Source organism: Manis javanica, chromosome 1 (genome assembly GCF_040802235.1).
Source record: "Manis javanica isolate MJ-LG chromosome 1, MJ_LKY, whole genome shotgun sequence".
Lineage (NCBI taxonomy): Eukaryota > Metazoa > Chordata > Mammalia > Pholidota > Manidae > Manis > Manis javanica.
Window position 1 is genome coordinate 27,053,398 of NC_133156.1, and position 14,340 is coordinate 27,067,737.

The window sequence follows — 14,340 nt, forward strand, 5'->3', positions numbered from 1 at the left end:
TTACATTTAGACCCTGGATCCATTTGGAGTTTATTCTTGCATATGGTGTGAAGTATGGATCTAATTTCAACTTTTTTGCAATGGTTTCCCAATTGGTTCAACACCATTTATTAACAAGATACTTTACCATGTGATTTGAGATCCCTCATCGCCCTCCCCTCCGAGACCTGGAGGGGCATTTGACCCAAGAACATGTCATGGCGTAAAAAGATGAACTGAGCTAGTAAGATTCCATTCAAGGATGTGAACCAAGTAACTATGAAATAAGGCGGACAGACCCAGGGGAGGAAGAAAGGCTGGGCGGGTCAGGCTGTGGCGAGAAAGTCAAAGAGAAAACCAAGGCCGCTAGCTGCAGTAAGGCAGAATGAAGCAGACGTGATGGGCAGCTCCAGGAATAGAAAGAGACCAGCTGGGCCCTGGACTTGCCTCAGTTTGTCTGAAACAGGCCCCCTAAACAAGCTCCTAAAGAGCCCAAACCATGATCAATGAAAAACATAGAGCCAAGACAAAGGAGGAATTCTCAGCAAGTTAGCAAGTTAAAAAGATTTATTGCCATTCTAGAAAATGAGGCCAGAAGCCTGGGGCTGGTCCGTGGGTCAGTAAGTCGTCATAGAGGACAGCACGATGGACAAACCCAGGCTCCTGACATGAGTCCACCTTTCCTCACTGGATCCCTGCTCCACAGAGCAGCTGCTGGTGGGGCCACCTCTGCAGCTCTGCCCCATGCACTCTGTGGCACCCCAAGGCTGGGGCGGGCAGCCGGGTGACCCCCGGAGCTCACAGCTCGGAGGGGCTGCCTCCACCTGCCCCAGCACTGAAGTGCCTACACTCAGGTCAGACGCTGTGGATTTGGCCCTTTGGGAGGAAAAACAGTGCCACGGTTATCTCGGGACTGAATAAACAAAACATGCATGTCCTTCTATCCGAGGGTGCCAACCGGCTGCCCTTGAGCCGGATTTCTCTACTGCCAAGTCTGTTTGGCCCTTCTGGCCTTATCAGTTGTTTTAAAAAATAATTAGTTGCTACTATTTAAAAATTGTAAGATTTCATAAAAAGTCTGGATTTCTGGTTTCTCTAGGGAAAACTCGTGAGAATATTTGGCAATACTGGGCCCATAACATAACTGGCCATTTCCAACTTGCCCCAGTGCCCACCATCCCTGATTCAAGACTAGGCATCAGCTGCCTCATATCAACACATAGGTGCTGTTATAAAAAGAAAAAAGGGAAGAGCAACGTGCTCCTGCGGGGTGACCTCTCCTCCCCAATCTGGGGCCGGGCCACGCAGGCGCCTGAGCTTGTGATCTAGCTCAAACATACAGGCCTTCTTGAAGCTCTCTACCGGTGAAGCCCCCTACCACATGCCCTGGCTCTCCAGGACATCTTTAAGAAGGCTCTATGGTGATGTTAATTGGGCAATTCTAGAAAAGAATACTAAGTTAATCATAGAAATCATAGAAGTTAATGGAGGACTCAACTACTTCAGACTCTTCATTGTAAGAGAGCTGGAGTAAAATCAAAAGGTTAATATTTTCATTCTGCTTTTAAGTCGGTGACCAAAAAAAAATATGAGAAAATCATAAAGTCCTTCAGGAGACCAAGATTGGGTCAGTCTGAACTTGGGAATCACAAAACATGTTGGTCCCATTCCTTGACTATAGAAAATGAGTTAAACTCTTAAAGAGAAAGCCACAGAGTCAAGAGGAAAAAGAAGCAGCTGGCTTGGAAGATGTCCTGGGGTATCAGGACCCACCAAGCTCACCCTTCCCTAGGCTGGGCTGCTTGTGCACATTGAAAACGCAGGTGGCACGCAAGACATTGAGCGAGGATAGTGGCATCACTGTAGAAAGGGGCATTCAGCAGGACAGAGAGACGGGGTTTGGCCTTGGCAAACCCAAGACAAGGGGGAGAGGATGTGTCCCTCATACCCCTCTGTCTGCCATGCCTGATGCCACATTATTTGCCTTTCAGAGAGGCAGCAATCTTGACACAGCCCAGACGCTTCCCGTTGCTGCTCAGGACGCTCTCGATGCGATAGTTCCCACTGGTGAGCCAGCTGGGCAACTCCGGGACGGGCAGGGTGAAATCACTCTTGGGCAGTGAATAGGTACCCTGTGGGGAAGCCAGTGCATCACAGGTTAGTGGGATATACTGATGGGACTCTCTCCTGGAGCCACCTCCAGGATTGCAGCCATGAGGCCCCTCTTCCAATTCTTCACACAGCCATACAAGGTCAGATGTTGGCACAGCACTGTGCAGCATGGGATGCTACGGCTAAATGGCACTGCAGGTCCCCTCAACACTCCAATCTCCTATTTCACAGATGGATAAACTGAGGCCCCCCTAAAACAAGCAATTCTGGGTAGATCACACCAGTTTATACCCACAGACCTGATCTGTAGGAAGAGAATTCAAGGACTCTCCTGTCCAAACCCCACGTCTTTACTCTAGCCATGGGGATAAAGCTCCCCTCCTAAGCACTTACCTCTTTGACGGGACAGTGGCAGGGAAGCCCATAGGTGTGCAGGGGCTCTGGACAGGGCTCCCCAGGGGGAATAAAGTTGTCAAGTATATCACAGATGTCTTTGTAGGTACAGCTGCCAATTTGGTCAACACATGGGATTTTGATCCAGATGCCAGCCACTTCCTTCTCCACAGTTAATTCCACCTGGTGAGAATGAGTTTGAAAGGCAGAATGAAATAGGGTAAATTCCAAGGCAAACATCAGTCTCCTGCCTCTTTAAAAGGTCAGCATTTTATTTCAATCGCAGACTGCTTAATTGGATGGGATTTTGGTGATATCCACGCTGGCATGATTCTTCTGCTCCTGTTCTGGGGGTTGGAGCTGACCCAGACGTGGCCAGGACCTCAAGGCAGACAGTCACAGTTATGCCTGGCATGTGCTAGGCATTCACTAAGTATCAGCTGTCTAGGAGCCAGCTGAGGTGTCCCTAGTACCCTGCTCCAGCCCCGTGAAAGCTTCAAGGAAAAACTGCAAGGAAAGGGCAGAGGGAACTTAGCTCACTTGAGCATCTGACCCCTTGTGGGTGTTACAGCAGGAAACCACGTTCCCAGGGTCCCTCCGGGCTCTGACATTCCAGCATGCTATGAACCCCAGCCTCCATGCTCACTTGACTGGCGCTTTTGTTTCTAAGAGACAAATGCTGGATGGGCACGTATTCCCCCAGAGCCTGCTGGTCCCAGGCTGACAACCAGGCTGTGGACTCAGTCTTCCAACTGCCCCAGATGTCAGGATCCAGGACCAGGAGCAAAGGGGGAGCGGGCTGACATGACACACACTGGCCACACCTCCAGTCATGCACACTCCCTCCCAGCCCTCCACTCCTCTTCTGCCAAGCCTACTCCCACTCCTTGGCCTGGGAAGAGGCAGGAGGCCTGGGCTAGAAGGCGGCGGCTGCCACTTTCCAGCGCTGTACCCTCGAGGGAGCCACGTCTCTCAGTCTCCATGCCCTCATCTCCCAAAGTGGGGTGTTTAGAGTACCTCCCTCTCCCACAGGGTCCTACTGAGTGAGACAATGCCTGTAAAACACAGCACAGTGCAGAAACCCACACAGTACCTCCTACTTTCTCCCTTAGCCAATATCCTCCCCCCTTATTTCACTGATCCCCCAGTGGAAATGTTTGGGCCGTTATGCTCTAAACCAGTACACCAAGCTGAGGGGGCCAGTGAGGGCCAAGTCCTGCCTGGGATCCTCGTGCCTGACCCCCAGGACAAACACAGCACAGGAGATGCTGGGTCCAAGTGCAGTGGACTTCAGGCAGCACATGCTTCCGAAGCAACAGCCACACCTACCATTTGGAGATTACAAACCATGGCTCATTTCCCAGGCCCTGCTCTCAGTCTGCTTGCTTGAATGGCTCAGGAACGCAAGCGAGGCTGGGTAAGAAGGTACCGTCAACCTCTCTGGTCCAGGACTTCCCTGACACTTCCATAGCTCGACCTAAATAAACTATAGTCAGCTTATGGGACCCATCTCAACAAGAGACAGACAAGAACTGATCATAATGGAGTCAGGATCCCTGCACGCCGGGGCCCACGGGCAAGTCCCTTCCCCTCTCAGGCCTCTGCTCCTCCATCTTGACTGTGGAGCATTTGGATCTCAGATTTCAAAGAGCCCTACCAGTTCTGACATGCTAAGAGTCAAGAGTTTCTTGCAGGTTGGAAAAAAATGACTCCTCTTAGCCTCTAACACACAGTTCTAAACAAAAGACCCATTGCTAGCCACTGACTGCAAGGGAAGTCATTTGATAAGACCGCAGAGGAGGCAGTTATAATAGTCACAGGCCTCGGGCCATGGCACTGTTGGTACATTTTGCTGGGAGGGGCAAAAAGCAAACCTTCAGGACTGAACATCACACGCCTGAAGGCCCAAACTAAAGGTCTGCCAAATACAGTGGCAACTTCCCACTCCCAAGGATGGGGAAGCCAGGGCCCCAGAGGCTGAAGCTTGAGTGAAGACTTAAAGAAGAGAGTTATAAATAATGCCAAATTCTGTGGAGCACATCAAAACAAGAAAAGGGGGCTCGTGAGCAGACCCCACTCTTGTCCATGGCTCACAGAATCTGGAGCATCCAACTTCTAAAAATTGCAGCTTGGGTTAAGTCCACCCAGATCCAAACTGGGACTTATGATTGAAGAAATTTCACTTCAGCAAGATCAGAGGAAAAGAGCATGTATAGGCTCTCCTGCTAACAGGCTGCGTGGGCCTGAACCAGTCACTCTCCTCTCAGGGCTTCAGTACCAAGTGGTGGCAGCCATGTACCTCCACAGCCCTCCTGGAGTCTGGGCAGCTCTCCTAAGGGGATCTTTGCTGGGCAAGGAGAAAGTTCTGGAGCACTCCCCTGCAAACACACCAAGCACTAAGTCCACCCCACTGCCAGAAGGGGCTCAGGAACAGGAAACCTAAGGGGAGGACGCCAGCCTTGAATGCCTTACTGACTATGATCTGGGACAAGCTGCAGCCTTGTCTGAGCCCCCAGTGTCCCTTCTCTGTAAAATGAAGCTAATCATCTTTCTCCTAAACAAGTGGTAAGAGGCCTTCACTTAACAGCTGATATGCACATACCCTAGAAAGATAAAGGAAGCAAACAAAAAATACGCACATTTATAGGGGGAAGGGAAGGGGCAGAGGGAGTCTGAGTACAACTTTTACAAAGTACAGTAGCCCAAACTTATGACATAATTAAGTAATAGAAAAGGTCCTATGATAGAACAATTCACCCATTTGAATGGCCTGGGAAGAAGCCAGGAACACCAGGTGAGAGGCAGAAGGAGTTTGCCAGTTTTTCCTCCAAAATCAGCTGCACGGCATCATCATTCTTGGAGCTGCCAGCAGTTTGTGTAATAATGGCAGGACAGCAAACGTGGTGCCCGGCCTGCCAAAGAGCCCTGCCCTCGAGAACCAGCAGCAAGGGCATGGAAATTACATGTGTGTGCCCCTGGCAGATTATCACTGGAAGAACAGCTTAAGAAAATGCAATGACCTATCCTGGAGAAGATTTGAGAGGAGGTGCTGAGGACATCAGGGCCTGAGAGCTGTCTGCATATACAGCACCTTTATCTGGGTCAGAGGGGCCACAGGAAAGACCGGTACTCTCTGAAATATTAACAAGAGCTAACATGTCCGGGGTAGGTCTTGTGTACCAGCCCCTGTGCAAAGCACTCTTCAAGTTATTGACTCAGTATTGCTCATAAGAATGAGGTCGAGGCTGTGATTAGCCAAGTCAAAGGATAGTTACAGGGACACAGATTCCAAATCAGAAAGCTTTTAAAGAATCAGAACAAAACTGGTGCCAGCACAGATCTGCGCCAAGCATATAAGAATATGGTATAAAAATAGAGCATATAAGAATATGGTAGAAATGTAGGAATTCAAACTAGTGAGAAAAGGACTATAATACATGGTGCTGCAATTTGTATATAAAAAGCCTTTATTGTTCTGTAAGAAAATGTGCACATATCCGTCCCCAAAACAGGAAATAGAATGAACTGGTTATTCAGAGTAATACAAAAGGCAAATACATTTATGAAAGGTCATTTCACTAGGGATGACATAAAAGACAGGAAAATTTTAGAAAATGCTTAGAATCACCAAAGGTATAGAAAAAGGCAAATATGTTGTTGCTAACTGGAGGATAAATGGGTTCAAACATTTAGAGGCACTTGGTAATATGTATGAAAAGACCTAGAAAGTCTGTGTCTGGATAAGCAGAAATGTATAAAAGAAGGTACATTACAAAGATAATTTCTACAAAGGTGTTTATAACAGCCAAAAACAAACAAAATTAGCTAATGAAATGAAAAACTACCTTAGAAACAAACTTAATATCTGACAAGAGATTGTTAACTAAATTATGACAGATTCTACAACCAAATATTTCTGCCATTAAAAATAACTAGGTAGCTTCTGTAGAGCAAAGGACACCATCAGTAGAACAAAAAGGCATCCTACAGTATGGGAGAATATATTCATAAATGACATATCCGATAAGGGGTTTACACCCAAAATATATAAAGAGCTCATACGCAAACATAAAGTCAATAATCCAATTAAAAAATGAGCAGAGGAGCTGAACAGACACTTCTCCAGTGAAGAAATTCAGATGGCCAACAGGCACATGAAAAGATGCTCCACATCGCTAATCATCAGAGAAATGCAAATTAAAACCACAATGAGATATCACCTCACACCAGTAAGGATGGCCAACATCCAAAAGACAAACAACAACAAATGTTGGCGAGGAGGTGGAGAAAAGGGAACCATCTACACTGCTGGTGGGATAGTAAATTAGTTCAACCATTGTGGAGAGCAGTATGGAGGTTCCTCAAAAAGCTCAAAATAGAAATACCATTTGACCCAGGAATTCCACTCCTAGGAATTTACCCTAAGAATGCAGGAGCCCAGTTTCAAAAAGACATATGCACCCCTATGTTTATTATAGCACTATTTACAATAGCTAAGAAATTGAAGCAACTTAGTGTCCATAAGAAGACGAATGGATAAAGATGTGGTACATATACACAATGGAATATAATTCACCCACAGAAGAAAACAAATCCTATCATTTACAATAACATGGATGGAGCTAGAGGGTATTATACTCAATGAAATAAGCCAGGCAGAGAAAGACAAGTATCAAATGATTTCACTCATATGTGGAGTATAAGGACAAAGAAAAAAACTAAAGGAACAAAACAGTGGCAGACTCACAGAACTCAAGAATGGACTAACAGTTACCAAAGGGAAAGGGACTGTCGGTGGGGTAGGTGGGAAGGAAGGGATAAGGGGAATAAGGGGCATTACAATTAGCACACATAATATAGGGGGGGGTGCGGGGATGGCAGTATAGCACAGAGAAGACAAGTAGTGACTCTATAACATCTTACTACGCTGATGGACAGTGACTGCAATGGGGTATGTGGTGGGGACTTGATATTGGGAGGAATCTAGTAACCACAATGTTGCTCATGTAATTGTATATTAATGATACCAAAATAAAAAAATAATAACAACTAGAAAATCTAGGCCAAATGCCATAGAAAGAGGAGTGAACACACAGTGATGCAAAAAAAAAGCAAGTTAAAACAGATGTCATATAATCCATCAATGTAACTGAATATATTTATTTACAAATGTAGAAAAATTTCTGACAGGACATATAAATAGCTAAGGACGACTACCTTGCAAGAAGTGAGATTGCAAGAGGACATTTACAAGGAGCACTGCTTATTTATATACATATATATATATACACACACAAAATATACACTTGTATATTATACAAATGTATACAGTGTATATATGTATATACACATTTGAAATTAATATGTGTGTTATATATGGCTGTATGGGGGAAGTTCCAAATATCAGTCTACAGAATGTTAAATTTGCTTATCCCTTATTAGGGACTGAGACGTCAGGTGATTTCTTTTATTTCACCCCACCCCCACCACCCCCACTTTTGGACCATTTGCTTTTTCCAAAGTGACTAATTGATGTATTTGCTTTATAATTAACAACAACAACACCAAAAACAAATTGCCCAACCAGAGCTGCCGGACCGTCAGCTCTGCATCCTCTGTGGCTCTGGAATTCCAGGATTCCAAACTTCCTCCAGCTGCCTGAGTAAACATCAGTCGGGGCCCATGCCGGTGGCCAGGCAGCCTTCCCTCTAGCACCACCCTGACCCCACCCAGCCCAGGCTCACCTTCTGAGGAGCAGCGAGGGGGACGCTGGTCTTGGCCTCCACACCAACAGTCACCTTCCCGGGAATGGTAATGGGATCAGGTTCCAGGGTCAGGCTTTTGATCACTGCAGGGTCCTTCCCTTCATCACAGTTGTCCCAGGAAAAGCTACTGAGCTGGGATGGCCAGGGATAATCAAGCCGCAAGAAAAGAAGAGAAAAGTTCAGTCGATAAAAGGAACTCTCACAGGTCAGAAGAACGACCAGGATGGGCTACTGACGGTGTGACCTTGGGCAAGGTACCTCCTCTTGAGCCTCATTTCAACTCCATGACCATAAGGTCTGGGATAACACCTGTCCTGCCCATTTCACTAGCAAAACTAAAAGATTCAAAAGGCAATTTCCCAAAAGTGTGCTGCAAACTAGAAAGCACAATATATGGGACCTTGAACCTCAAACAGGAGACAAACCCTATCCCTTTGGCAGGAACCCCCTCTGATCTCCCATCTCCCTGCTCCCCACTCCTCTCCAGCCAGTGTTGGCAGCTCTTTAGAGGAAAGCTCCTAGAGGATTCACCTTTGCAGCCCATGCCCAGGACCTTATTCAAGTCATATTCCATGCCCAATCCAGGGCCAGGAACACTACGAAACAAAACAGTGGGAAATGTAACTGCATCCAAAACCCCACCACCAATGGGTGTGCAATTAATACAAGGAGGGCATTGGGCACTCACAGAAAGATCCCCAGTGGGTCACTTGTTGATGAACAGCCCCAGTGAACAACTTCCCCAGTCCTACCCAGTGCTTTCCCATCCCATGTCTCATGCCTGCCCCAACCTGAGTCAGCCCTTCTCCCCTACACCGAAGAGGAAGAGCCACTTCCTCTGGTCCCGCCGTCTTCTTCAGCTACACACGACCACTGGCCACCCCCTCTCCTACAGAACCCCGTCTGCTTGTCCTATGTGGTGCAGACTCTGTCCACACCCACACCCCCTTCCTGGGCCAGTGGCCACCCACCAGAGACTGTGAGCACTGCTGCCATGCACATCCCACCTTAGAAGAAAGCCCTGCAAGTCCCACGCCACCAGGTCAACCCCCACTGGCAGCACATCCACAGCTGAGGAGGCCACAAGGGAACACCTAAGCCAGGCTGGGCCGACGGAGTCTCTCTGCGGCCAGTCCGTGAACTGAGACAGAGGTAAAGCCACGCAGAGCACTTGGGCTTTGTGCTGTCACTGGGTCCCAGCTTTGGGACAGGGCCAGAACACCCAGACCAGTGACCCAGGAGCAAACCGCAGGGACAGGAGCTGAGGGCTCTGCTGGTCTACGGGCACACATGGAGTCCTCCCACCCTCCCTACACAGGCACTACGAGGTAGCAGGGCATGGCAGGGCTCTGGAGTGAGAGCTGGGGTAAAGCAGGCTGGAGTCAACAGGCGTGGGCGGAAAGGACAGCTCAGCCACCACATCACGTAGCTCTATAGGCCAGTTCTCCCTACGGAGCCCCAGCTGCCACAGCTCTAAGTGGGGGCATTCACACGTTCCTCTCGGGGCTGGGAGCCCCTGTGTGTAAAGCTCATAAGCCAATGCCAGGCCCAAAGCATGAGCTGGCTCCCTAACAGCCACTTGAGAGCCCGGCCTCCACTTCCTGCCATTAGTTCATACAATTCCTTGTATACCTGGAATAAACTTCCCTTTACTTGAGCTTCTTGGGATGGGTTTCTGTCCCATGGAATAAAACACCATGTCATGACTAAGAAAGGCAAGGCAGGGTCTGATTCATGCCTGCATTCCCCACGGCCCCTTACACAGGCTAGGTGCCCATACATATTTCCTCCAACATTCATTCCACAAACATTCGTGGAGCAATGATCACAGGCCCTCAGCTGAGTGCTGTTTTAATAGTGGTAAACAATCAGAAATGTTCCTGCCCTTCTTTGAGGAGCTTACAGTCTAATGGAAATAACTATTACCCACTATGATTTCTGAGTGCCAAAAAGGAAACAAACAAAATAATATTGAAAGTCACAAAGGATTTACTTAAATTGGGTGGTGAGGAAATGATACTTGAGCTGGATAAGGAGTCAGCCATGTAAGTACAGAGAGAATGCTCAGGCAGAGGCAATATGGGCCAAGGCCCTGTGGTAGGAAGAAGCTTAGCTGCTCTGGGCAGTACCAGAAGGCCGGTGGGCTAGATGCAGTGGCTGGGCAACCTATATGATGTGAGAGGGGTGGGAGGGTTACTTAGGGCTGGACCTTGTAGGTCATAATCAGGACTCTGGATTTATAGTATGAGCAATGGAACCCCATTGCAGGGGAGCGCCATGCTCTGGGTTATGGTTGAGAATGGATTGGAAAAGGACAAGTTTGGAAGAGGGGAGACCAGTCGGGAGGCCACTGTCAGATGAAAGAACGCTTGGAATTAAGATTGGGGATGCAGGGTAGGTAGAAGGACTAGCCGTTTTAGGGGCTGCTTTCAGATTGTAAGGCACCTGATCCACAGGGAGGATCGACTCCCGACTGGGGCAGGTGTACGGAGTACCCAGCTGGAGCTAATCAGTTCCCTGCCTCTCCTAAGTTCCCCTCTTCCCAAGGCCCTGGAGGAGACATAATAAGGTGGTTTCCCAATGACTGGAGGCTTCTGGGGCAATGAATTCTTCAGCTGAGTCTGGCCTTACCTGCAAAAGGAGGCATGACAAGTTGGCAATGCCCACTAAGGGCCGGACCTGGTGCCAGATCCAGCAGTCCCCCCTATCAGCACAGGATACATTCCAAGACCCCCAGTGAATGCCTGATACTGCAGATAGTACCAAACCTTATATATACTATGTTTTTTCCTATACAAATATACCTATGATAAAATTTAATTTCTTTATTAGGCACAGTAAGATAATAACCACAATAACAAAAAGATTGAAAAATTATAAAAGGTAGGTGAATGCAGTCTCTCTCATTCTCCAACTATTTATTGAACTGTACTCACCCTTTTTGTGATGTTATGAGATGATACAACGTCTATAAGGTGAAGAGCGGTTAATGACTTAGGCATTGTGACATGACGTGAGGCTATTGCTGACTTCCTGACAATATGTCAGGACGATTATCTGCTGCCAGACCAAGGCTGACTCCAGAACACTCATGCTGTGGAAAGCAGAGCTGCTCCTAAGTGGGGACGACTGTATTTATCATCCCCAGGACAGGCCAGCAAGTGGGAAGCGGCATGTGGGGCAGAGGGGAAAGGCACGGTTCTGAAGGCAGAACGATGGGTACATAGCACAGACCTGGGGTGCAGTCTACTCAGCCACTCACACTCCCTGAGCCCATGGGCAAGTTAACCCCTCTTGAGGGTCAATTTCCTCATCTATTAAATAGCCATAATGGTATGTTCCCACAGGGCTCCCAGGAGAGGGAGAAGTTTATATACAGAAAGTACAGGTCCCAGCTCCTCAAGACCGTCAAATCCATGAAAACACAGGACTGAGAAACTGTCAGGGACCAGGGGAGACTGGAGATGTGACAACAAATGCAACAGGGCACCCTGGTCTGGGTCCTGGAACAGAAAGAGGACATTCATAGGAAAACTGCTAAAATTCAAATAATGTCTAGGGTTTAGCTAATGATAATGTACTTAATGTTGGTTTCTCAGTTTTGACAAATGCACAATGGTGATATAAAAGGTTAGTATTAGGGAAAGCTGGGTGAGGTGTATATGGAAATCTCCGTACTAACTTTGCAACTTTTCTGTAAACCTACAATTATTCCCCCAAAAAAGTTTATTAGAAGAAAAGGCACATGGCTCCACACAGAGCACATAGTATGAGCATAATAAGTGACAGTCGTTATACAGTCTCAGAGTCTATTAAGCACACACTTTACATCCAGCACAGGGCGAGACATTCTCCCTGCTATCTAATGCACACCACAGCCTAGCATCAGGAGACTGGTTAATGCTAGAAGAGGAATGGAACCGGGCTTCCCGGATGCTCAAACACTCCCTATCACCCCACCACCTTCATCTGGTCCATGGTCTGTGCGTCAGGGCTCTGGATCACATGAGCCCAAGAAAACTTGGATGATAGCATACCAGGATCAAAAGTGCCGCTTGCTGTGTAATTTTGGGTGAGTTCCCTATGCTCGGTGGGCCTGCGTGAGGTGGGTGAACTCTGTGATGTCTCAGGGCCACTCCAAAACCGCTGACCTAAAACCCTCTGGCCCAGGATGGCATCCATAGAAGAGACATACAGGAGAGTGGGGCTGGAGGGCAAGCTGGAGCCTCAGCCGGACTCCACCTCACAGCAGTCAGCCCTGGAGCCGAGAGAAATGTTCTCAATGTACACTCAAAGACAAACTGAATCCTGCATGCAAGTAAGGCCAAGTGGTCCTTACACCTTCACTCAACAGGCAACATAGATTCCCTGGACCTGCAGCAGAGTAAGGCTGAGCCCACCGGTTTATACTGTTGTACTTGTTTAGGATTTTAGCACCTTTCCATCCATAAAAGCATTTCCTTTCACCAGCAGGCATCTGAGAAAGGCAGATGAGGTTGTCAGCATCAAGCACATTTTGCAGATGAGAAGACCAAGGCTTAAGAAGCCTAATCATTATGCCCAGGGATTAGAGACAAAGAGGAGATTAGAAGCCAAGGCTCCCAGCTCTCAGTCCTATTCCACTTTCCCTGCACCCCACTGCTCCTCTTCTTACTATAAAGCAGGTATTTCCACAGTGATTGGAGGGAGGAGATCTAGGCTGGGCCACTCTGATTGCTACCAGAGATAGTGTTTGTGCCCAGCAATGCAGCAAAGAGGCAATGAAACTAGGCTTTCCTAGGTCTCAGAATAATAGAACTTCCCTTTCCCAAGGGCCTGGAGCACGGGTGAGTGTGAAGTGAAGGGGGAAGCTTGGAGGCTGAAGTTTCTCTGAAGCTCACAGTCAGAAGTGGTGGGTCACAGGGCTGAATCTTTGACACCAGAAGAAAAGTCTGGGCCTTCTGGCCTCTCAAACCCACCGGTCAGGATGAGATGACGTGCAGAGCAGTACAGAAGGGGAACGGATGGGGGCCAGGCCTTCCTGTGAGGGGCGGGAGCTGGAAGGCAGGGAAACAGTGCTGAGTCTCTGGGCCTGGGAGCAGTACCTTGGTTTTGCTGTTCTGTCACTCAGACGTTTTGAAAGAGGGCAGGGGAGTGCAGATGTAAGTAAGTGAGATTAACCTTTCCAAAAAAGTCTGGAGCAGAAAAGGCCTTATAGCCCACCTAACTGTACAGAGGGGAAACTGAAATTCGCAGAAGACAGGACCCACTCAGAGTCCCACATAGTGGCTTTGGGAGGCAGGGAAGAATTCTAGAGACTTACGGAGTAGACACACACACACACACACACACACACACACACACACACCGCCCCGTACACACACACACACACACACACACACACACACACACCGACCCGTATCTCACCCGACCCGCACACACACCGCCCCGTACACACACACTCACACACACACACACACACACACACACACACACACACACACACACACACACACACACACACACACACACACACACACACACACACACACACACACACACCGACCCGTATCTCACCCGACCCGCACACTCCAAGCTGGACGGTTGCTGGAAGCAGCCCTCTAAAAGAGTGCACGCTTACCTGTTTCAGGACGAGTGCATGGGTTGCAGGGCCGGCGAGAAGCAAGCCCAGGGCGATCAGGTGCGGAGCCTGCACAAGAGGGATCATTGCAAACCGTGGGTCCGAGTGGGACTAACGACAAGCTCTGTGGTGGTGGCTGCGCCTTTAAAGGCCTCCCAGTCTTGGTCACACCAAGGCCTGCGCTGCTACCCGAAGCTGAGCTCGGCGCCTTCCAGGCTCTCCTCTCCGCGTTGGAATCTGGGATTTAAAGGCCCGCAATTGGACGGCTCTCTCTCCGGACTCCGCCCTGCAGAGGAGCCTCTGTGCGCCCCTCCCTCCCGGCGTGGGCGTCAAGCCCCACCTTCTGAGCGGCAGAGGCGGAGCCGGAGGAGGCCGGGGCCGGGGCTGAGCGCGGGGCGGGGGAGCAGGGCTGAGCGCGGAGGCGGGCGGGGCTGTAGTCTTTGAAGTCACGCTGTGATGATAGCGGCCGGA

The 14,340-nt window shown here is 48.7% G+C and overlaps 1 protein-coding gene across 1 annotated transcript; it reads right to left on the bottom strand.

The window, feature by feature from the left end:
* Positions 1-84: 84 nt before the first annotated feature.
* Positions 85-14,116, bottom strand: GM2A (ganglioside GM2 activator). Its single transcript, XM_017651446.3, has 4 exons — positions 13,870-14,116; positions 8,229-8,381; positions 2,485-2,667; positions 85-2,111 (listed from the first exon to the last, which is right to left on the bottom strand). The coding sequence occupies exons 1-4, from the start codon at positions 13,954-13,956 to the stop codon at positions 1,956-1,958; spliced, it is 579 nt and encodes a 192-aa protein (XP_017506935.2). The 5' UTR covers positions 13,957-14,116; the 3' UTR covers positions 85-1,955.
* Between the last annotated feature and the right edge of the window lie 224 nt (positions 14,117-14,340).